Raw genomic sequence first — 26,382 nt, forward strand, 5'->3', positions numbered from 1 at the left:
AGATTGAAATATCTTGAGCTATAAATTAGTCATCTAAAATCTTGAGTTATTAGTAACACACATGCACTATTAAAGGCATCATATATTTATGTTTACATATTCAATGGACAGTACACAAACTTTATGATGTGTGTGTGTACCTTCTTATGTACTTATATATAATATATGAAGGCAATCTTGTTTTTCTCTTTCTCTTTGCGATTCTATCCTTTTTATGTGTGTTTTACTTGCTGCAAAATGTACCATTAGCCTGCTAAGGGTGAGTTTATTAGTCAGAGTCAGTGAAATTATAGATGTCAATAATAATAATGAGAACAATTCATACGTGACACTTATATTTTAGTATGACATCTTTTTTTTTCAAAGCAGATGTGATTTATCCATTGTGCGAATCATTCTTTTTTATGTGGAGGCTATTTGATATAACTGCAACAAAATAAGGGAATTATAAACAATTAAAACAAAATTGTCTTATAAACTTGGAGAAACAAATGAGTAAATGCTTGCATCAGAATGTTTAAATCATTGATTTCCCTTCAAGATATGCATGATTTGTTCAAATATTCATCATCCTCTAGGATAGCTGATGGATGTACTATTCCAATGTAGCCTATTTTAGGAGACGTTGTCATGCCGACAGAGCACAAAATCCCGAGTGTAGAGATTCAGAGAGTGGCCTTATTGTTAAATCATGTAATGTAGTTTAACGATGTTGTGAAATCCCAAAATAGGAATGCATCGTCAGGGTCTATCACTATCCAATCAGTGAAGTGCAGCTGTCACATGCTGTTCTTTGTTCTGAAAGATGTCAACTTTCAAATGAGAGCTGCATTGAAGGGCTGCATATTGATTAACTTCTGCATGGTTTTAGAAAAATGGTAAAAGCCTGTTTACTGTATATGCTAATATTTCACTGCTTGGTACAGATATATCAAGGTTTTATTTTATTACTAATTAAGTTTATTTACAACTGGTATATTGAAGTTTCTGGGTTTTGTTTTCATAAAGAGTCAGGACCCATGAACATACTTGGAATTTTGCTGGTGATATTAGATAAGCAAAATCAGCCAAAGTAGAATTCTGAAAACTAATTCAGTATTTAATATAGGACTGACTTGACCTTCACAATGTCCTATGAATTTGGTGGATTCACAATATGGTGCACCATCTATTGGTTGCAGCGAACAGGCCAAATGTCTATTTTCAGGGTCGTCATCATGCGCAAGCAGCGCACAGTGCAAGTGTACTGTAATGTGAATGATGCTTCAAAAATGAAAGCCAAATGGCACAAATTCACAAAAAATGGTCTAAATTTAGCAAAGAAATATGCAGGCAAATTTCTCTCCCACCTACTGGACCCTAGTAAACAGCATATCCGGCTGAGCCGTGTTGGCCAGCGCCGAATAATGCACTTTTAGTGCTAGCGGGCGCAACAGATGTCAACTTTTTCCCATGAGGCATTGTGAATTTCCACCCGTCCGCTGCAACCGATAGATGGTGCACCGTATTGTGAATTCACCGAATTGATATCAGTCTACCACTTTCACTTATAATTGTATAATTATAACTTGTAATAAATGCTTTCCATTACCTTCATAAAAACTGAGAACCACTTCCTTCAGGACAAAATTAAAAGGAGAACGAAACCCTTGGAACAAGCTAGCTTATGTGAAAACAGACAAATTTAAGAACAATTCAATGAAAGTTTGAGAAAAATTGAGCAAATAATAAGAAAGTTATGAGCATTTGAATGTTGACATCACTAATGATGTGGACATCCTCCCATTGGCAATACAACCAACATGTGTTATGTCACAGTTGTATATACAGTTTTTCCCACAAAGAGGAAACAGTAATTCAGTGTAATGCTTTGACACCATGATTTTGCTTCATGAGATCTACATGAATGAAAAGGTATGCTTCCCCTCTTCATTTGAAGCCCATCTCAACGTTCAGAACAATGAGTTGGAACAATGGAAAGTGGATCCACCAAATTTCCATTTGCACGAGCAAATAACGATTTTAAACTTCTCTGGCTTTTTAAGTTTATATCTTAAATATCCATATTTTTCTCCTTTCACATGAAACCTTATGAGTAAAACATGATGGACCCATGGTCGAGAAAAATTCGAATGAAAACATGCTTGATTTCTACCTATTCAGGGGATCATTGAAAAACAAGCATACATGTATCTAACAAAGAAGCAGACAATGTGCTAAAGGTGAATGCGCAGTGAGTTGGCTTAACCATGTTAGGATTCTATTAAAGTATTTTATAAAGTAAAAATTGTTTGAAATAATTAGACAAGGCAGGGGCAGTGGAATGTTGGATGGGGGGGGGGTGACCCACTTAAACAATTTTCCGAGCAAAAGGGATCTCTCCTCTAGTCTTGTAAAAAGTGATGTACCCCTTTTCCGCTTTGCCCTGCCCCATCAATCATGTTCCGCCGCCGTGAAATGTAGCGACGAATGGAAAAATTGAGAGAAGTTCGAGATAAACATCAAAAGTATTACCATCTTAACATTGAATTCCCATGGCCAAAAACTCCAGCCCGATAAAACTCACAATATTAGCCTTCGATCAGTCAAGTGTCTCATAAATGACGATAAAGGGCTTTCCTTCCCTGGCCCGTACAGGGGTCTCTAACACAAAGCTTAGCAATGATCGTAGAACATTTTTGATTCCATTGACTAAAATGTACCATCAGTCGTGAAAATCAAGCGTACGATCAATCGCTAACCTTTGTGTTCCAGGGGGGGGGGGGGGGCCACTTCCATTGACGAGAGGATACCATGGGGTCTCGAAAAGCACCCTAAACACGAATTTTCCATTTTCTGAAAATGCACCCCTTAACAAGTATTGGCGTGTGAAACCATACCCTTAACAAGTATTGGAAACAAAACGATACTCTTGGCAAGTTCTCTGAATTGACCCCCTAAACAAGTTCAGCGATATTTTTATTGTTATGTCACGGACGTCGGTCGTCGGCCTACCTTCACCCACATCATTGGGTTTAGTACAGCCCCACCTCCCACATCTCGCCCAAATCGTACTCTAAACACGTAGTGTTGACTCTTGGGGCAAAAGTACATCCTTTATAAAACATTTGTCTTAATTTTTACACCCTCGCAAATTTGACCCTAAACACGTAGCTTTCCTAGCGAAAATAGATACCCTTTTTTCATTATTTTAGTGTTTTTGACACCCTTATCACGTTACGTACGTAATGTGCCCTATCTTGAAAAAGACATCCTTTTTACATGTTTTTTTGGTCGTGCATGGTATCCACATGTCAATGTAAGTGCCCCCCCCCCCCCCCCCCCCCCCCCCCGGTTTGTGTTACAGGACCCAGCATTCACTGTTAGCCTATTGTCTGCTGCTTTGTTGGGAAAACGAAATGCTTGTTTTCCAACGATCCGTCAAATAGGTAGAAATATGTTTTCATGCAACATTTTTCTTGATCATGCGTCATTCATATTTTAGGCATAAGGTATCATATGGAAGAGGAAAAGAGGGATATTCAAGTTATGAACTTTGTTTTCCATATAGTTGCAGAAAAAGCCAGAAAACCTACACAAAATCATTATTTCCTCATGCAAACAGAAATTTCGTAGCACCACTTTCCATTGTTCTAACTCAGTCATGCATGCATGCATAATGAACGTGATGGGCTTCAAATTAAGAGCAGTCAGTCCGCAAGCCCCTTTGTTAATGAGCAAATGAGCAAGATTTATCCAAGTCCTCTCGTGGCTGAATTCATGTCCCTGCAAATCTCGTGAATTGTGAGACTTTCTTTCTCAAAGAATTTAACCACTTTCTCCTTGAGTAATATTGATTATTTTTTTACAATGGGCAAGAGTAAATGTTACTCTTTTATATTGGTCATTTCTTTTGAATGAAATATTTTGATAAATAAGTGAATTCTTTACCTGAAAAGATGCATCAAACAGAATTTTCTTCCTGTTTTCACTTGCAAATTGTGCAACATTTTGTGTTTTAGGCACCAACATTATTTATATCATCAGAAAGCTCAAACTCTACTTTCTTACAATGTCACTCTTGATATGTGGCATCTTTTAGATGGGTCAGCAGCCAGCTTTTTCCATTAAGATGCAAGACGAGATTTCTGAAATTTCTGAGTAACATAAAATCCAGAGTTCTGATTGGCTGAATACTGTTTTCAAAACAAACAGGCGCGGGTAATTTGAAGAGATTACCACATGGTGAGTGTGACCTTGCAGAGGCCCAGTGTGGGGAACATTGGAATTTGCGTGGGTGTGTGGTCTCTATGACCAATCAGAGCGCAGTATTCTTGTTTTTGAGCTGAAAAATGTACTTGGCCTATGAAGGCTGGCTGCTGACCCATCTAAAATACATCTTCTTATACAAATTATATCATATTAAAGCTTAGATCTTCAGCTTTATCATGATTTAAAAATCATTTGTGCCCAAACAGAAATTAAGTGTGAAAACAACAACTTTTGTTGCATGAAAAAAATATTTTGTTTCATGTTTTAGATCAAAAGTTTTTCCTATATTACAACATTCTTTTAAAAATCCAAACACATGACCTGAAAGAATGATTCTTCTTCTTTACAAAGATACCAAAAACATGAAATTTGGTCAATATTTAGAGCAGCAATGGCCGAATAAAAAGAGGTGTTTTGGTTCGCACCAAGCTCATTAACTATGCAAAAACCCTCTAGTCATGAATATCACTTGGATAAAAGAAGCTACTTTTTCAGGGCTTGCGGACTGACTGAGAGGGGAAGCCTATTTTTTCATTCATCTCATGAAGCAAATTTACGATTATGATGTCAAATAATTACACGGAATTCAGGTTTCCTTTTTTCTGAGATGCACTGTTTATACCATGGACAAATAGTTTGTACTATCATAAAAATGATCAAAATTATGTTTCGTGTATATTTTCAGTGTTCAAAGGGGCGGGTTTTACTTCTGTGACATAAATTTTGGTCGCAGTGCCAACGGGAGGACCTTTATAGCATTAGTGATTTTGACATTCAAATGCTCAGAACTTTCTTATTGTTTGTCGAATTTTACTCAAACTTTTGTCGGTCTCATTCTTTGATTTTTCTGTTTTTATACAAACTAACTTTGTTTTGTTTTCATACTTTGTCATACACAAATACATCTAAGACCATTCAGTCTAGATCCTACACATGATCACTAAGTGTAAAGTGGGAATATTTATAGCGGATTTATACAAGTGTTTGGAGGCCATTTGTTTATCAAATTAATGTTATGTATTCCTTTGTTTTGGGACTGCTTTCAAATTTTGGAAACATTTATGATGCTGTCATACAAACCCTTGTCATTCGAAAAAAAATGTTTGTTGCAATTTGTTATCGTCTCTGATCTAATTTTTGTGATCATTACACCTTTAATAACTGTTTATAATTACATCTAATTTATTCACTTTTGTAAGGTTCTGAACCACCATTATTGTGTTGTGTGAAGAGTTTGTGAATTAAAAAGCTTCAATTGCAAGCAGAATTAGTTTCAGTGTTTTTTTATATTTTTATTTCAGTGCATACTTTGTTTTTCATATACTCTCGGTCTTATCTTCCCTCCTTTAAACATTCAATCTTTCTTTTTATTTCACTTACTTATCTGTTCACTATCGTCATCCAGGTGGAACACGAGTAAGGTGGACAAATTCTGTCCCTCTTACAATCGTTTCCATTTTTTTCTCTCTCAACACCCTTTGTGGGGCACCATATAACCCTTCCTTAGTGTGAAAGGGGTATTGGTGTTGATGGTTTCCCCATCTTCATTCCCCCAACACATCTCCACTTCTTTCTAGAGCACCTCTGAAACTTGTCCTTAGTGTGAAAGGGGTATTGGTGTTAATGGTTTCCTCATCTTTATTCCCCAACACATCTCCACTTCTTTCTGGAGCACGTATGAAACTTGTCCTTGGTGTGAAAGGGGTATTGAGGTTTCTCCCCCTCCCTCTCTCAATTGTGTTTATCATTTAAATTTTCCCCCTCTTTAAAGGTCAAGTCCACCCTAACAAAAAAATGATTTTTATAGAGAAAAAAAATCATACAAAAATAATGCTGAAAAAAAAATCAAATTTGGATTTTAAATGAAATTATGATTTTAAAATGACATTTTGAAACTTTGCTTGTTTTCATCAAAGAATAAAATGCAAAAGAGAGGATTATGATTGTTGGTTCTACATTCATTATTTCTTTTGTATTCCATTTAAAAGAATTGGTATATATTTTTTAATTTTGCATATTTGCCAACAGAGAGGCCTTTTTACTGAATCACAGTGGATAACAAATATGGCTATTCCACATGTTAAAGAGCAATCAAACCTTGTATTACATTATAACAAAATCTTTGTTATCTTTGAGGACAAAGTTATGTTATACTTTATATGATAAAATATAAAAGAAATTGTAAAAGGGTGACAGCATCACTACCTTGGAGTAAGAAATTAAAAATTGAATTGAAATCTCATCATCATTAAACCAAATCTGCTGCACACATGAATTTAATCAAACTGTGCAAATGTTACTACATGAGAGGTATCTTCATAATGCAATGTATACTGATGTATACTATGCATGTTTTTTTTTCTTATTCAAATACATAGTTGAGTCTGTCGACCTTACAAGTCAATGATTGCCCCATTGAGAGCAAATTTTTGGAGGTCTGCAGATTCCTGCACATTCTCTTAGAAAGTAACATTGTGCTATATGTTAAATATATCAATCCCAGAACAAGAGCACCTTGAGCACTTAACATGGTGGATTTGTCTTCAAACTAAATACCCTATATTATTATAGATATGAAAGCCTTAACATCACAAGGGAATTTAAGAAATACACAAAGCCACAAAAAGGAAAAGTATTTATGATGAAAATTTGTTATTCTATCTTTCACAATTGAAAGATGAAGTCAAGATATTTGCCATCAATATTGTGTAGACAACAATGGTGAGTGTTTGAACATCAATGACAACTAGAGATGCTCGGCGGGTCGCGCAGCCGAGCACATGTATCCCCCGAACCCACCACGTCATCCGTCATTGCGATATATAGAGCTCACACAGAAATTTGACAAATAAATACAATTATCATGGCGACAATGACCCTAGCATGCAGGTCCCCCAAGCCCATCTACCATCCAAGTGTGGTTGAAAAGTGACTTATCGTTTCGGAGAAAGAGAGTCTTGCATGTAAACTTCAACATTGACCTGAAAATGACCTTTGACCTTACCATGTGACCTCTGACTGCAGCATAACATGCAGGTACCCCAAATCCATCTACCATCCAAGTTTGGTTGAAAAGTGACTTAAGGTTGCGGAGTTAGGTGTCATAAAAGAGTCTTGCATGTAAACTTTAACGTTGACCTGAAAATGACCTTTGACCTTACCATGTGACCTCCGACTGCAGCATAACATGCAGGTCCCCCAAGTCCATCTACCATCCAAGTTTGGTTGAAAAGTGACTTACGGTTGTGGAGTTATGTGTCATAAGGTTTGTGACGGACGGACGGACGATGTTTGGATCCACCTCTGGTGGGCGAGACAAAAACTCCTGTTACCATGGCAACAATGTCTCCGCCCACACCAAAATCAATAGGCGGCTTTGCTTTACCATAATGGACATTCATGCCACATTAAAAGATGATCGGAGAAGAAATGCAACAGGTAGAGCGCTCACAAGGACATCTGTTATTTCCACAAAAACTCTTGTTGCCATGGCAACGATGTCTCCGCCCACACCAAAATCAATAGGCGGCTTCGCTATACCATACTCAACCTTAATGCCAAATTTGAAGATGATCGGAGAAGAAATGCAGCTGATAGAGCGCTCACAAGGAAATCTCTGCGGCGGCGGCGTGACGAGGCCAAATCCATAATATCCTCCGAACTCTGTTCGGGGGATACAATTAAATGGGTATGTGTAATAAACTGTATAACAGTTAATTCCTAAAGACAGCAACTCAATGTTCTGCTCTAAATGCACCAAATTAGATGTCATCTATTTTTAATACATGTACCTTATATTTTCAGACCCCACAAAATTGTTTCATCAATGTTCCATCAATATAATGAACACAACCCCCCCCCCCCCCCTCATGATTTAAAACTAGACTTGTACAAATATTTCATATGTTGCATATATCCAAGACCAATGTCATCTATGTATAAAGAGTGAGCAATAAGAATTGACATGCCTTTCAAATTCGTACAATAATACATCAACAGAAGAGTATGTGTAATCACAGAAGGTCAACAAGGAAAGTTCTAATTACCGTATACATTGTCAGTCATTGTTGTTGTGTAACTATTAGTAGTAAAACTGGCTTAAAATATCAAACAGTAAGATCTGCTGCCCTTACATTAAATTTCAACCACAGTATACGATTTTCCACAATTAAGGCTAGCTAATTAATTCGTAACATTCAACAAAAATGATCAGATGATATCATTGGAATGTGGTTACCTACATATACATAGAATTATATCTGCTACTTTGATGTCTTTTTTGGAATCATTTTCTGAACTGAAAATGTAGAAGTTACTTTCATGTCATATAGTATTTCAAAACTTGTACCACTTTTCTTTACTAACCGAATGACATTTACATTTCATCTATTCTATTGCTAATCAATTGATACCATAGATTGGTCAAATACATTTTCCCTATGCTACAAGAACATTTTCAATAAATCCCTATCTGCTTTAACTGACATGTATAGGAGAAAGAGTAGCATTAAGACTCTGGAACATTGATCATGAGCTGTTTTCCCTTGGGGTCATCAAACTTATCCATAACCTTGACAGTAGCCATCATACCAATACCAAAACCAATGATAGCAATAACAAGCAATGCTGTTATGATTCCCATCCAAATAGCTGGAGAGAAGTAACCTATGCAGTCATTAGCTTGAGAAAACTTGTCATTCTCAATCCCAAATGGTTGAATCTGTATTCAAAATAGAAACAAGTAAATAAAGTGGGTTATTGAAGAATTGGTATAAATATTATATAGGATCAATTTCATTAAAATCTGAAGTCATCATTTAAATCATTTTGGTATTGCTGCTTAATCTAAGCAAGAGTGTTATTTGTGCCAAATAAATCAAACTGGCATTTACATATTTGACAAAATGATGCTTTTTAATATGTCCTGGCAGAGTACAAAAAACAATATTGCTGACTGGGTAAGGAAATAGTTTCAGAAATCTTCTTCCATTAACAGAACAATTAATACAGTGAACTATCAATCTCTCTAAATATCTCAACTTTTCTCATTATTCTCAAAATACATAGTAGGGAGAATATTGCAATTTGCTGTTTTGAAATCAGAATTGAAATAGACCACCAGACAGCATTACACCATGATAGAGAATATTATATTGGGATCAAACATTAATCTTCATGTGATTGGTTGAAAGATGCGAGTATAGATATTTGGAACTATTTCAGAATGTTAGCATGATTGGCACTCCATGTAATACTACAATGTATTTGGAAAATGATTTCCCGTTTGTTACATTTAGTATGACAAATAGTATTTACTATTTGAGAAATGACGTCACAGCCAAGTAGTGATGAACAGTGAATCCCTAAAGATGCAAGTAAATTCAGCAGCCATACGAGAGTTCAAGTGCCTATCATGCAGAACTCTCGAGTTGTCATGGCTCTAGAAAGTGGCCAGATACCGATCATGATAGCGCCAGCTTTTAATATTTCTTTGGCTTAGCCTGTAAACAAATTCATTTACCTGCTTCAGTAGTGAGCGTTTTGGTCAGTACACTGATGAAGACTTGAATGAATTCATTACTTTAGTGGACAGGGAAAAAACTCCAAAACAAATCAAATATGGACTGTCACTTTTCCAGGAATTTTATTTGGAGGTGTGAGTGAATTTTGAAGATCTAAGCCTCAAGATCTTGATGGAATTATTCTTGTATTATTCCCTTGTATAGGATAAATGTTTGATTCCGAATATAGCTAAATATGCCTAACTTCCACCTTCTGGTTAAAACTATGGGCAGAGGTGCCTCCAAGCGTCTCTAAAGCTAATAGTTCCATTGGAGGAACCTTTGTCCATACTTTTACCTGAAACTCAAAGTATACCGGAAAGACAGAGTATAATTGTATACTATCTAAGAAACAAATTAAAAAAGATTACATGTAATTCATGTTATTTCGTTGTGTTGTTTGTGATTTTTCAGAGATATGGAATAAATTGAGATTGAGATTGAAATATTTACCTGGAAATCCTTGAAAATAAGATTGACCATGTCATCAGTTTTATTTGGTTGCTGCTTGCTGACAAATGTAATATCACCACAGTGATAGGACCATCCTAATGGAGTCTCTAACTCATGTAAATCAATCATGTGTGTTAACTCCTTTTGTCCTTTTAGTTGAGCAGTGATAGAACTTTTGCTTACATACCAGAAGTCTCTTGCAGTCATGTTGAATTCCACTCTAAAAACAAGTTTATTATGGAAAAGAGATTATCATTTAGTTTTTCAAAACACTTGAAGAGCTCTAAGTTAAATGGGAGCCATTTTGGCCATGTAAAAACCATTACAACTCACATATATATATTCCATTTCAAATAGTGCCATAACTTGTCATGTTTGGCAGCAATTGTATATTCATATTTATATTTCTCGAATTTAATCTACAAGAAAATAAGCAAATCGATTTACACAAATCTTGTTCAATAGAAGGCACCAAACCTCAACCATATTCCAAAATCAAACCAATTCTGTTTTTTCAAAATCATGCACTCACTTTGATATCAAGGTAAAACTAAGAAATAAGCATGATCAGATTATCATGCTAGTTGAAAATATAGAGTACATTAAATCAAAGAAAATTCTGGAATCAAAAGTCTGCATACTCACTTAAAAGACACACTTTCTATCCAATCAGTGCCATTCAATCCTTCCAAATCCGAAATCCCCAAGTTGAAGCTGTGGAATAAACAAAAAAACAAATAAAACTTCCAATAAATGAGAAGCTCTGAACAATCTACAAACACAAATAATCAAATTCTAAAATGTTACTATTGCATGGCCCATTCATCCTCTTATTTGCTTGAATTTGATTTGACTTCCTTCAATGTATTTGAAGTTATTGCATTTTGTGGATGCTAAACACTTTTAAGACCCTTTCACACAAAACATAATTATCCATACTTCATCAGAGCTTGATTACAATTTATTTTGTACTGATTTGAGGATATCACAGTAGCATCTGCATGGTATACCACTTTTCAAGCCATGATCACTTTGACATAATTGCCAAAATCAAATATGTTGTTTCTTTGTATGTTCACACAACTTGTCAGAAAAAAATCCTTATCACTGATCAACATCAGTCATAATTGGTCCTACTTCTCCATCCAAATATCAGTTAGAGTTTGACTAGATATTTAAGAAGAAAATAAACTTGGTATGGGAACTGACTTGAATGAGAAAAAAATATCATGAAGTATGAAATTTCATTAGTTTTAGACATTTAATTTTGATGTGGTGTGATATGACATACTATGCATGCGGAGAAAGAAACCAACATGATAGATCCTTACATGAGTGATCTGTTAGTCAAACAATCTGATCCTGTGGATACCCAGCCAGTAGTAGGAAGTGGCACACTCTCATTCTTCTGGCCATCTGCTCCTTTCACAAATTGCACATTGATGTTTGCTGCAAAGAAATACAATTGACAGCCATCTTCTGTGAAGTTGATGAATGCAAACTTAGCTGCATCACCATCAGTGGCCTGAAGGAGACGACGCCCACTTGCATGAGATGAATCCTAGAGAGAAGGATACATTGACAAATGATACATTAAGTTATATGGCAGAAAAATACTAAGCTTTGCATGGTGGATATGGGTGAGATTTTAATAGGAAACATTCATAGTTCTTAAAAAAAATACAGGTGTTGATTCTTTTGGTACAATTTATGGGGGATAAAGGAGATCTGTATGAAAAAAACATTCAGATTTTTCAGAAAGTTATCACTGTTCTTCATCAGTGTCGATCTATACAGGCCTGAAGGTGGACACAGAAAAGGAATGGATGTTGCAGACAGTTACTCATGACATGAAGCATCAACTGCCATGTCCACCTACCTATATACATTATTTACTAGGATGACACTCTAAAACAAGACCAAGGTGGTGTTTCACAAAGATTAAAGTATGACTTAGAGTCACACTTTAATAAATGCCTAGTTGCGTGTGGTAGCGTGTGGTATAAAAGGCATTACTAAATTGGTCAGATCATGCCAAGAGGGCGTGCACTACTGCATATCCATAAAAAAGTTTGTGCGTTGCATATCATGTAGGTGTGGGCATTTAAGTGTGACTCTAAGGCATACTTAAATCATGATGAAACACCCACAACATCATAAAATAATAAATATCTACGCCAAGTACAATTATGTTTAATAAGTGAAGTAAAGAATGAATTTATTTGTTTTTTACCTGGGATATAGGTGAAGCAGTGAAGAAGAGTGTGAATGGAGTTGATCTTCCATTGAATTTATTCATAAGAATCTTGACATATTTATCAGCTGCCTTCAGCTGCTCCTCAACAGAGTCACTATAAGGATTAAATAACCAAGGAGAATAACAAGCAAATGTATTATTCCTGGCTGTCTTGAAATACAAGCCTATCTCCAAGCATAAAATGATAGTTCATTTGGGCGAGGTACTGTACATGTATTTCAACCTCAGAAATGTTAAATTGAATTACAAAAACCAATTATATTTGGGACTCTAAAGGATGAAAGAAATTCATTTATTACCATATAAACATCTAAATAAAAGGAAGCCTCCATAGATTTTCTCTATTTACATGGAATTGATAAACACATTCACTCTATATCATGTTTGAAAAACAAATGCATAAAGTGTTGACCATGTGATGAGAAAAGTATCCTTGTTTTGTTCCACATACCTCTCCAATGAGTGAATATATCCATAAATAAACTTCCACAAGTTGCTACTATTAATAAAGTTGGGTTCATTTATCTTAATACTCTTAATCAGTTTTGTATAGGTAAAAAGCTCCAATGGTATAACTAACCTAGGTTCAACTCTGACAATAACAAGGTTGGTCTGTTTAGAATCTAAGGCAAGAGACTGTACATCAACAGGATTGTTGATTTCTGTGATAAGTCCCGTGACCTTTGACATCAGGTCATCAAGAAGGTCAGATGTGTCTGTCTGGGGAAGAACCAAGCTTGATGCAGAACTTTCCATGGAGCTCTGGAACACAGAATAAATCAACAATATAGGGTAGGTTAAAAATCAATGAGATAGTAAAAAAATAATACACATTTTCTTCTTGATCACTTTTGAATGAAAATAAAACATTGTGAAAATACAGGAAACCTCTTTCTTTCAAATTATTAACCAAATAAAATGAGCAAAAACTATACAGGAATTTTGATCAGGTTTTTCCCAGTAGAGCATCTATGTTCCAAGCCCGGTACATTAAAGAATCTGCTTCTCTGTTTGGAAACAGTAGGGATTTTTTTCCAAGGTGAAGGAGTTAACATTTTTTACAGATTTTTTTTTATACAGACTAATATTCAGACACTTACATGCATATGACAACTTGCATTGGTAGTGTCATTGAACCTCAATCAATCAAATTAATCATAGCCAAGCAAATATTTCAACTTGGATAATGAAACATCATTAGAATACATGTGGATGAAATTGACTGTTAAAATTAACATTAAAATGTAAAATAAAATATGCCCATGGACAAACCTATTTCCAACCCATAATTAACGAGATAAGGTCATGAAATTTGCAAGTTGTTTGAATATTGTAAGTTATGATTTTGACAAGATGAAGAGGTTCTAAGATTTACCTTGATGTTAGGAATAATTCCTCCTTGGTTTTGTGCATCATATGCATTGCTGTATCGAGTGAGATCACCAAGCTTCAACTGCATGTAATGAGTATGGATGGGAAAAAAAAAATTACTAGTATTCACAAGGTCTTACAAACAATTGTTTAAATACAGAATAACACAGCTTCATTTCATCATCAATCACTCACACTTAGGGGAAATACATGTAGCTAAGAGAGAATGTTAATTTAGAACAGATTAAGTATATCTGCATATCATTAAAACCTTTTACAAACTTCAGGTGATTTATCCCTAAAAGAGCCAGGTTATTTGGACCCCTCTCACAGCCGGGGGGGGGGGGGGGTATTCCGCCCCCCCCCCCTGGGATCTCGTCCTTTGATCGCGCAAGTGCTGCGAAAATTTAGGAGACCTAAAGAGGCTGGGGGGTTTTGTTTTTTATTGTTTTTTGAATGGAAATTGTTGCCATCTTAATTCTGAGCATAAACAGGACACAATTATTCAAGTTTAATCGGTAAAAGTAGAAATAATGATACAATTGTGAATTTTGGCTAAATACACCATTTGCATTGGATTTGTACATGAATTCACATTATTAAACAGTTTTGGGTCTGACATGCACTTACATAACGTTGCGTTATTTCATAACCGCATACCCGGGCATCGCAAATTTGGTCTCAAAAGTTGTGCAAGATTCAAAAGTAAAAAGTCAGAGAGGGGCACAGTTGAAAAATTTTCCTCTGCGGAATTAATGTGAGAAATGTAGAGGGGCGGAATCGCCCCACCCCCCCCCCCCCCCCGGGCCTTTCAGGGTTAAAATACCACATGCAAAAATCAAAATGGTACACAAGAATCATGTTTCTTGTGAATGAGCTACATTATTTTAATGGGGCCTAGCCAGATTCCAGTCTAATCATGTAAAATCAGTGTAGTTTTGTTCTTGATTTAACTACAACTAGTACATCAATTAAACATCAAATGTTAATTATATCTTCTGAATGTTGTTCTGCACAAGAGTAGGAATTAGATAAATATCTAAGATATTTTATTCATTTATTTACTTTTATTTATATACTACTATAATAGGTCCATGGTCGTACTTTACTTTTATTTATACTACTACTATAACAGGTCCTTGGTCATACTTTATTCATTCTTTGTCTTGTATCTTGGGATCAATGCTTGGAAGTCGCTAGTGTACAGTACTTGAAATAAATGCAATATCTAATTATCTCAATGCAGCATGCAGTATTTGACTTAAGGTCCTGCTATGTCTTGTCCCCTCCTGCTGCCTCCCTTTCTCTCCGGGGGTAATCTCCTCTCTCTGTTCTCTCTCCTCTCCCTGCTCTTCTTGCTTCTCTCTCTCTCTCTTCACACTTACACATTGTTTCACCTTCTTGTTGGGTAAGCGCCAGGGAGGAGATGGTGCCTTGTAGGAAATTTTCTTTGTTTTTTTGTTGATATCATGTTTGTATATTCTTTGTAATGGTGCACTATTTCTTTATAATTACTGTTTATACCTTTGCATGTCTTTCACTCAGAATGTACTTTTTAGATGTTGTCATGAAAAGTATGTATGTAAATCCCAAAACAAATTTCCTTTATGGACTTGAATTAATTTAATTGAATTGAATTATGGAGATTTTGGTTGCATCAGTTACCTTGTTCATCAAGACCAGGATTATTGTCTGTGGCTTTTGGTCTGCTCCAATGACATGATTCACAAAATCATCTCTCAGAGATTCTTTGCTGACTTCTTCACCAGCAGATATCTGACGAGTATCAAACAGGCTCCTACAAATATAAATTAAAAACACATTTAAATAAATATAAGCTTCAAATCTAAAAAGCAACAACTATCTAAGGAAAAGATGAAAGGGAAAATGACAGCTTGTTTCTGCATGTGACTTATCCATGTCTACATTTGTAGAGTAAATTTTGTTGGGTAGCACTGGAGATCTAAAGAGGCTGGGGGGTGATTCTCCTGCCCCACCCCACCCCTCATTTTTGTAACCATTCTGCCTAGATCTTTTTCCACGCTGCTCCATGACATTTTACTTTCAAGTCTCATGTGCCTTTTTAGACTTAGTTTGTGATACCAAGATACACAGTTCCAAAGATTATATATGCAACATTTTGTAAATTTTTTGTAAATTTTTTTACTGTTTGTAAATTTTTTTACTGTTTACACAAAAGTCAATGCAAAGTTTTCTCACCTTAACAGGAGTACTTAAAAGGGGTAATAACAATTTGTTACATTATAAGCACTACATGTTTATTTTGTTTGAACTTGATTTTGTGATTCTTGGAACAACTGGAAATTAAAAGCAAATACTACACAAACAAGGCAAAAGCGATTTTGTGTCTCGCCCACTTATGAATATAACCAGAAATATTGTGATTTGCGAGGGCACTCAACAGAATTGTATCAAAACTTCATTGTGAAATGACTGGGATGGAATAACACTTGCCATAGGAGCCTTGCACGTAAACTTTAATGTTGACCTGAAAATGACCTTTGACCTTACCATGTGACCTCTGACTGCAGCATAACATGCAGGTTGCCTAAGTACATCTACCATCCAAGTTTTGTTGAAAAGTGACTTATGGTTGCGGAGTTAGGTGTCATAAGAGTCTTGCATGTAAACTTTAACGTTGACCTGAAAATGACCTTTGGACTAACCATGTGACCTCTGACTGCAGCATAACATGCAGGTTGCCTAAGTACATCTACCATCCAAGTTTGGTTGAAAAGTGACTTAAAGTTGCGGAGTTAGGTGTCATAAGAGTCTTGCATGTAAACTTTAACGTTGACCTGAAAATGACCTTTGACCTTACCATGTGACCTCCGACTGCAGCCTAACATGCAGATCCCCAAGTCTATCTACCATACAAGTTTGGTTGAAAAGTGACTTAAAGTTGCGGAGTTAGGTGTCATAAGAGTCTTGCATGTAAACTTTAACGTTGACCTGAAAATGACCTTTGACCTTACCATGTGACCACCGACTGCAGCGTAACATGCAGGTCTCCCAAGTCCATCTACCATCCAAGTTTGGTTGAAAAGTGACTTACGGTTGCGGAGTTAGGTGTCATAAGAGAGTCTTGCATGTAAACTTTAACGTTGACCTGAAAATGACCTTTGACCTTTCCATGTGACCTCCGACTGCAGCAACATGCAGGTCTCCTAAGTCCATCTACCATTCAAGTTTGGTTGAAAAGTGACTTACAGAAAAAAATTGACAAGCAAAAAAAAAAAAAAAGGTCTTCAAGTTTAAAGGAGGGGGCCACTTGTGGCTCGTCAGGGATCAGTTTTGACTCGTCAGGGGGGGCAGGGATACGTCCCTTGCATGTGTTGCGAATCGTCAGGGGGGGGTAGACTGACCCCCCCTCTTAGGTACGCTAATGCTGCACACGCTTCTCATGAATTTTCTGCCCAAAGCAAGTATGAATCAGACCATGATTAAGTGATACATTTCAAAACTTTGCTGTTGGCTTTTACTTCCTGTCTTTTTTCAGTCATCACTTCCTCCAAGCCCTGTCGCAAATACTATTCAAAAGGACAATTAACACTTAACTTGAAGTTTTGTTGTTGTCATTTTTATTTTTTATTGGTTTTACAATCACAAACATAATCACAATATTTAAATATCATAGGTATAATTAAGGGGGGAAAACAAGTTAATAACAGCAGTAATAAAAACATGAAAAAAGTAAGTTACAAGAAGAATATCTTCTATATAGTTTTTGCCAAGCATGTTTTTGCCACTTTGCGATTAACGATAACCTTTATCTCATCGATAATACCCGCTTTTATGTAGTACAGTAAAGTTCCTGCGCATTCGAACATATACAAGGAGAAACCACAGCTCAACTGGCCAGTAATAACGGTCAAATTGCTCCAGCTGTTAGCGATATTGTTGCTATGAGGCTGTCTCGCGAACCACAAGTTTCATTCATTGACGAACTTGACAGCAATGATTAGTTATTCATCGGGCTGGATACGGCCAATCAATGACAGCGCTGGATGTTCGCGAGCACGTGCACGAGGGCTGGCCTCTGCAACCCGGGTGGATTTGGGAATCATAAGTATTAATTCATTACCAAAACAAGAGATTTAGTAAACATTGTGACTTTCTTGAGGCAGGGGACTCTGAGCTGAGACCACATGAGCATGTGCCTCTGATTACTTTGGGATATACACTTGCCATTTTGTGCGGAGGTAAATTTCTTTCATTTTAGTTTGTATGGGTGTTATTTGTTTTGTCATGTTCGTAACTTCAGAAAAGTAAACAAGTTGGACTGACACTGACAGAGCACAATCTGCGTTGCCAGTTACGCTTTGTCAGCATCGCTCAAGCCTAGCCTAAAGCTACGGCACCGATGTGGACGGGATGCGGCCTTGTCTAAACTGCTGCACTCACACTAGTGTAGCCAGGAGGCTCCTAGAGAGTAAAAATCATTCACTGATGTGTACTTAGATACTACTTACTCTCCAGAGCCAGGGATTGCGTCCCATTCATGTGCATGTGCCGCAAAAAAACCGAAATTTTCGCCCCCCCAAAAAAAAAATTATTCTACTTTCCTTCTAAAAGATCTAGCCCTATTATCACGTAAACTTCATTTCCGACATTTCAGACATTGATTTCATTTTCAAACAAGAATTCATTGAAAAATATGAAAAGACAGGGAAAACTTGCCGCGATGTTTACGTCGCCATCTTGTTCTCTTTGTTCTTCGCCAAGCTACAAGATGCATATCCTCTGAGCTACAAGACGCATCCTCTGATATGCGTCTTGTAGCATGGCGATGAACAGAAAGAACAAGATGGCAACGACTTATCAGAGGATAAGCGTATTGTAGCTTGGCGAAGAACAAAAAGAACATGATGGCGACGACATATCAGAGGATATGCGTCTTGTAGCTTGGCGAAGAACAAAGAGAACAAGATGGCGACGTAAACATCGCGGCAAGTTTCCCCTGTCTTTTCATATTTTTCTCATTTTTTTAATGAAATCAATATCATATACATGTCGGAAATGCAGTTGTATCCCAATTACATGATTTAGGGCGAGATCTTTTAGAAGTAGAAATCTTGGGGGCGAAAATTTCAGTTTTTATCACGGTACACGCACATGAATGGGACACAATCCCTGGCTCCGTGGAGAGTAAACATACGTTTGTTAGGAGCCTCCTGGCTACACTAGTGTGAGGTTTTCCTCGACCTCGCACACAGAACCGCGTTTGGCAGTGGATTTCTAACTAGTGGGTCGCACGTGCTGCGACACCACTTCTGGCGTCCCACACGACACATGACTTCTATGGCTTGATTTTTCCGTGCGCGGCGGCAGGCTTGAGTAAAACTGCCCTGGTGCATAAAATAGAACTGCATCTGTGCGCGGCTGGGAGTTGGTGTGCGGCCGTTAATCTAGCAGACTCAGCATTATTCCACTGAATTCACCAACACACTCTAAATGTAGTACAGTACACATTCACTAACTCACTTCCACACTTCAAATCATCCGGCGACATGGGCAAAATCTTGAATAAAAAGTAAAATTTTCTTACCTAAATCACCCGCGAAGCGGGCCGGAGCCCAGGAGTCGACCATGCAAAACGATGGAGACACGGGACTGGGGTAGATTGGGGTCTCAATAAATCTTAATAAAATGTGGAAACAGAAATTATGTACTTACAATACCACGATTATATCATGTACCATACATGGATGAAGGTCTATCGTGACACACAAATCCTGACATCGAGGCATAGACTGGAACCTCAAAAAACAAAATATAGCCTCGGTCTCGATCGGCCATTTCATTTTGAATTTTGAAAGGAGAGGTAATGCGACAGAACTTCGTTTGTTGAGGTTCCAGTCTGTGCCTCGATGTCAGGATTTGTGTGTCACGATAGACCTTCATCCATATTTATAATCGTGGTAAGTGCATTATTTCTGTTTCCACATTTTATAAAGATTACTATTGAGACCCCAATCTACCCCATTCATTGTCTCCCTCGTTTTGCACGGTCGACTCCTGGGGCCCGTTTCTCCACACATGGACAAGTTAGTCATATCTTTATCCACCAACCACGGAGTTAGTTCCAATCTTACTTAACCTGTTTCTCGAAAGGCTTCCTAACTAGAATACCTTGATATCGATAAAAAGAGCAGACGAGACGTAGCCTTAGTCACAAAATTAAATAGCATAATTTTCCAAAAGAAAAATTATGACAAAATTGCAAATATTGTGATGAATTGGGAAATAAATCTTTTCAAAATAATAACACAGGTGAATTATGCATCATACATACTAGACCATGAAGACTGGAGCATTCAATTGCAGAGAAAATTAAATTGTGAATAATTCATTTCACGACTAAAAAATCACTTGTGGACGTTGAGATGGGTACCCCCGGGATATCCAATTTTAATAGTTTACGAAAGTAAACCATAACGGTTTTCTATGTAAAATTATGATAATTATACGGTCTTTTACGATTCCTAACGTCATCAAAATACAGTTTTACGAAACATTTTTAATCATTGATACCGAAACATACGATATTTGACAAATTATATGCACAAATTAGAGTTAGAATTTATCCAACTGTTAATAGGGGTCTGAAAACAACAAATACGAGTTCAGTTATGGATGGCCTGACGTAGTAGAATCTTTATCAATTAAATCATTTTACTATTTCAAAATGAATGGTTTTGTGGCGTTTTACCGACAGTTTTTATAGTTTCTTTGTGTTACAATTATGCATTAACCCACTTGTTTTGTGATGTAATTTCAACCTCTATGATTGATTACGTAAGATTATAATTTTAAAATTTCTAGGCACTTTTGCATGTCATAGTCTACCCACGTGATGCCACTACGTCATTAAGAAAGAAGTTATGACAGGTTCGGAGGTGTCATAAATATTAAGTGAGGTTGTTGTACCCGATCTTGGTAAAGAGGGCTTCGTGAAACGGTTAGCGGACAAGTAGCTCACTATCTCCGATTTAGTCAAGAAGTTAGACTTATGACGGTGTTGAGAAACAGGCCCCTGGGGCCCGTTTCTCAACACCTGGACAAGTTAGTCATATCTTTATCCACCAACCATGGAGTTAGTTCCATTCTTACTAAACCCGTTTCACGAAAGGCTTCCTAACTAAAATACCTTGATATCGATACTATCAGTAAAATGAGCAGACGAGACGTAGCCTTAGTCACAAAATAGCCTAATTTTCAAAAAGAAAAATTATGACAAAATTGCAAATATTGTGATGAATTGGAAAAATACATCTTTTCAAAATAACAGCACATGTATATTATGCATCATACATACTTAGACCATGAAGATTGGATCATTCAGTTGCTGAAAAAATTAAATCATTAATAATTCATTTCATGACTAGAAAATCACATGTGGATGTTGAGATGGGTACCCCCGGGACATCGAATTTTAATAGTTTACGAAAGTAAACCATAACGGTTTTATTTGTAAAATGATGATAATTATACGCCCTACTACGGTTCCATACATCATCAAACTATAGTTTAACAATTTTTAAAAAAATCTTTGATACCGAAACATGCGATTTGACAAATTGTATACATAAATTAGAGATAGAATTTATCCAAATGTTAATAGGGGTCTGAAAATGACAAATACAAGTCCAGTTATGGATGGCCTGATGTGGTAGAATCTTTATCGATTAAATCATTTCACTATTTCAAACTGAATGGTTTTGTGGCATTTTACTAACAGTTTTTATAGAACTTTCTTTGTATTAGAATTATCATTTAATGCATTATCCCACTTGTTTTGTGATGTAATTTCAACCTCTATGATTGATTACGTAAGATTATTATTTTCAAATATCTAGGCACTTTTGCATGTCATACTCATACTATCATAGACATAGTCTACACACGTGATGCCACTACGTCATTAAGAAAGAAGTTATGAATATGACAGCTTCGGAGGTGTCATAAATATTTAGTGAGGTTGTTGTACCCGATCTTGGTAAAGAGGGCTTCGTGAAACGGTTAGCGGACAAGTAGCTCACTATCTCTGATTTAGTCAAGAAGTTAGACTTATGACACCCACGGGTACATTACCGCCGCCGTGCACAGGATAACCACTGGCACGGCACTTGCAATAAGTTTAATCCTCTTTTGTAAAAATTAGAAATATATATCCATTTTAAATCAAGTAAGCTTTGGATATGAAACTTACCAAACGATATGAGGCCAATTTCATTTCCTCTCTGTCTTTCTGGTACTTTATATCAATGATTTTTCTTGATTTCGAAGCAGGCATGGAGCTAATTCGCTGGTTTTCTCTATACGCACAGAGAGGGCGCGCGATATTATTTACTAAACTTGCTTGTTTACGTTAGATCACCTGTACTGCTGGTTGCGTTCTAGGTGCTCCGCATTTTTTTTCGCTGTTCAACGTTATTTTATGATGTAGCGCCATCAGCGATTATACGTGAGTAGGGACAGTGATTTTCCGCGATCGCGGAAAACGGACGGAATTCACGGAAAGGGCCTTTTGAAACGAAAAGTGGCATTTCAAACGGAAAATCAAGGAAAACGTATTTTCCCTCAAAATACACAGAATAGCAACAGAAATTACTCCAAAATCACAACAAATTGAGAATATTAAATGGCCACAAAACCCCAGAAAAAACGATCTCACTTCGCTACTATCATGACAATTCACACATCGTGACTGCACTCGACATCAGCACACTCGCTTGTACCGTACCCCGGTTGGGCTTCACATGCACACATATCGTTCAACTGCATGGTCGTGTGTTGCTGCCCTCTACGTTTGAAGATGTAACAGCACGATATCATAGTCTTAAAATCCTAGATGGCGGATTGGCAAAAGCCGTTGACTGATAACGATGTCCAAAAAACCCCAAAATTATCAATGAAATATCATTTCACCGTGAAATAATACTAATAATGTGAAAGGTGAGGATGTATGCATGCTAAATGGGTTTGTAAAAATATTTTATGCACCCGCATAGATCCGATTAGAACGGATTCTATTGTGTTGTTGGTACAGTAGCAGATACAAATTTTGACCAGTGCGAGTGTACGTGTTGTGATTTTGCTATTCAATGTGTAAACGGAACTGTCATTGTCACTTTTCCGTGTGTACAAAGTCTATGGAGAAACGGAATTTCCGTTTTCTGACATGCTGAAACGGAATTTGAAATTTTCTGAAAACGGAAAAGGCAATTTTTTTAAACGGAAAATCACTGTCCCTACGTATGATGCAACCTGTTGATTTTTTTGGTACAATTTCCTATTATGCGCCGACGACTTGAATCTAGACTGTTCGATAGGAAAAATTCGCATTTCGATTGTTGTTTGCGTAATTTCCACCGCAGTATTAAGGATCGGACGGAGTGTCTTGGCTGAGATTTGGAGGTAAGCGTTTAAAATCCCTTAGACTTAGTTTTTATAAATACGTTCGAGCACATTTTTTAAATTACATTGGGCTAAATGATAAGATTTATAATATGAATAAATGAAGTATATTGTGAAGATTTTGGCGTGTTTCATTCTCTCACATTCGTGTGATGAATGAAAACGTCAAAATTCATTATGAAATGACATGCGTTGTGCGAGGTTAGTCATTTAGTACAACTACAAGTACAACAAGTACCTCGCATGCTAGACCAAAAGCTTCAGTCTCTGTATTTTGGTTGTTCCGCTGAACTACGTTGGCTCCACTCACCATACATAGACTGAAGGGGATGGGGCCCCGTACCTACAGCCAACGTATAGTGAACTAGCGTTTTATAGATCGCGATTTAAAACTGTTTTTTAAGCAAAATTGAAAGTTTCATGGTTTCCATTATCAGGGAAATATAAATAACTTAAGTAATTGCATACCTTGGGCCGGAGTTATTGAAAAAAATCCTCTGGATGATTGAGAAATCTGTCATCTAAGACATTTTCACCTGACCTGACGGTTTTTCTTGCAAGTTGCGATCTTGAATGACGTCATTATCGTATTAACTTAATGTCTCGAATCGATATATCGCGATTATAACTAGTACTAGTACTCGTATAACTAGTATCGTTTATCTTCGGTTTCGTTCGCATATGGAGCAGATCGTATAATATCGAAAGCAATATCGATATCACATTCGTGATTGTTGACGTTCGTTTGTAAATATTTTATAGTTTGGCTGCCATTTTGACCATTTTTATCGTGTTCAACCCAATTAAACATCGGTAAAGTATATTTTTCATGCCTTTTTCATCTATATCGTTTAAAGTATTTAAATGTTAAAATATCAAGCTTTAAAAGTTTGTTGTTTACACATCCTTAGATTGTAAATTCGATGTGTAAAATTACATCAAACTTTGGACTGTGAATTGACAAAAGGGAGGGAATGAGAACACATGCGAGCCCACACGTACACCCTACCGTCGGTAAATGGGGATTACAGTAAAATGTCAGAAATTGTTGAATAAATCCCCAGAAACGACGGTTATTCCTGTCTACTCGCATGCTTGTGTGAGTGGACTTATAAATATGACGGTGTTGAGAAACGGCCCCTGGGCTCCGGCCCGCTTCTCTCTCTGTCTCTCTCTCTGTTCGTTCGTTCTCATCCCTCCGGCTCCGCTTGATTCGGAGAACGTCGGGGGCCAACGTTAACGTGTCGAGTTTAAGACTACCTCAGGCTCAGGCGATGTTCGTGCAGGCTCCACTCCACTTCACTACCGCTACACTACGCTCCACCTACCCGAAGGTGGAGCGTAGTGTAGCGGTAGCTAGTGTAGTGGAGTGGCCAGTGGAGCCTGCACGAACATCGCCTGAGGTACCAGTTTAACTTAAGACAAGAGATAAATGAATACCAACTCACCTCGTATTCGACCAAGCTACAACCGGAACGTTGGATGCACTAGCAGCTGAAAATATGACAACTGTGACAAAAAGTCCTACTACTATTATCAACTTATCCATTTTCTAAATTTTACCGGTAGAGGCCAGAATTGAACTACATGTATCTGTATACCAGCAATCGCGATGCGTGAATCCAATATAATAATGGCTAGCTAGCTTGCATGCATAATCAAAGTCATGTGATATCGATCGACCGTCGATATCGATCGAGCTCTCGACCTGTCACCTGACATGCGCCGTATTGTGCCCATTGTGCCAAGCCCACGTACGCCCCGGGTAGTCTTGACGTGCAGGCCACCATGCAATCGCTGGCGCTATACAGTTAAAGGGGAATCCAGCCTTGGCCATAACCAGGGGCCGATTGCACGAAAGGGTTGTAGTATTTTCCAAATTTCATCCTACTTCATTTCTCAACTTTGCCTTCTATTACTCATCATCTTTGAGAGGACATTACCCTTGGATACCAGTTACTTCCACTCCCTGACAATAAACATGCCAACAAGTGGTCAATAATGACCCTCACACAGCACACTCACCTGTGACTCACTATAAATTCTCTGAATTGGTACCTCTCTCTCCCCTCTCTCTTTGTTTACATCCTACATCACATTTGGGATGAAAACTACTACTTTCTTTTCTGAACACACTTCTCAAAGTTTTCTTCTTCAGTAAACACGTGTCTTGAGAACGTCGTCAAATAACTTAATACATTTGTGGATTCCATCATCTCACTTGGAGCAGATTCATCCATTGCATCTTCCACAGCATACCATTTCAAATTTGCGTACTACCCTTTTTTTCTCCGTTATTTTCACTAAGAGAAAATCCAAATACCGCTTGTGCTAGCCAAGTTATTTTTTGTGATATAATCTTGTGTGATTTTGTGTCATTGGGATTGTGCAATAATTGGAACACTTTGTTATATTGGAGGATTGTCTGTCGGATCTCTACACGCATAAAGTCGGTAAGTGGAGATTGGCTTATTACCATTTCATCTTATAAACCAACCCCCGCTTCACTGGTGACCCCGACGTGATTAAAACCCGACCAACGTGATGAGAACAGTCATCCTTCGTCATATAATGTTCTCATTATTATCTCCCTTCTTCTCATTTCATTGTCGACTCACTTACATTCTTCAATATGTCGACTTGCAATCAAAAGCACCCTTTCTCGCAACCAACTACTAGTACTGGTACTTCTATTCAAGATTTAAGAGCAGAACTATCAAAACTCACAATTGCTATCGACGCTTATCGTCAACGTCAAGCTCGTCACAATAATCATTCTCCTTCACATCAACATGCCGGAGATTATTGTTATTATCATTGGCGTTTTGGTACAAAATCTCACAAATGTGTACCACCTTGCAAATTCAAAAAGGCTTCAAACAAACAGGACACCAACAAACCAAAGCTAGCAACAACTAATCAATCTTCCTCAAAATCAAAAAGTCGCCTTTTCTACATCACTGATAGGAAAACTGGAATTCGTTTTTTGGTCGACACAGGAGCTGAAGTTAGCGTTCTTCCTCCATCAAAAGCCGAAAAACATCATCC

The 26,382-nt window shown here is 37.1% G+C and overlaps 1 protein-coding gene across 1 annotated transcript; it reads right to left on the minus strand.

The window, feature by feature from the left end:
- Positions 1–6,884: 6,884 nt before the first annotated feature.
- Positions 6,885–25,130, minus strand: LOC129256765 (V-type proton ATPase subunit S1-like). The gene is made up of 9 exons (XM_054894931.2): positions 24,783–25,130; positions 15,559–15,691; positions 13,898–13,975; positions 13,103–13,284; positions 12,499–12,616; positions 11,597–11,826; positions 10,911–10,979; positions 10,266–10,485; positions 6,885–8,971 (listed from the first exon to the last, which is right to left on the minus strand). Exons 1-9 carry the CDS (start codon positions 24,881–24,883, stop codon positions 8,759–8,761), a joined length of 1,344 nt encoding a protein of 447 aa, XP_054750906.1. The 5' UTR covers positions 24,884–25,130; the 3' UTR covers positions 6,885–8,758.
- Positions 25,131–26,382: the final 1,252 nt, after the last annotated feature.

This window comes from Lytechinus pictus, chromosome 3 (assembly GCF_037042905.1).
Source record: "Lytechinus pictus isolate F3 Inbred chromosome 3, Lp3.0, whole genome shotgun sequence".
NCBI classification, from domain to species: domain Eukaryota; kingdom Metazoa; phylum Echinodermata; class Echinoidea; order Temnopleuroida; family Toxopneustidae; genus Lytechinus; species Lytechinus pictus.

Excerpts from the sequence above, each read along its gene's own strand:
- LOC129256765 (XM_054894931.2), bottom strand. The coding sequence starts at position 24,883 with ATGGATAAGTTGATAATAGTAGTAGGACTTTTTGTCACAGTTGTCATA. Across the intron at positions 10,486-10,910 it reads ATAGAAAGTGTGTCTTTTAA|AGTGGAATTCAACATGACTG; the intron begins GTGAGTATGCAG and ends ACTTGTTTTTAG. Across the intron at positions 8,972-10,265 it reads TTATTTTCAAGGATTTCCAG|ATTCAACCATTTGGGATTGA; the intron begins GTAAATATTTCA and ends TTTTGAATACAG.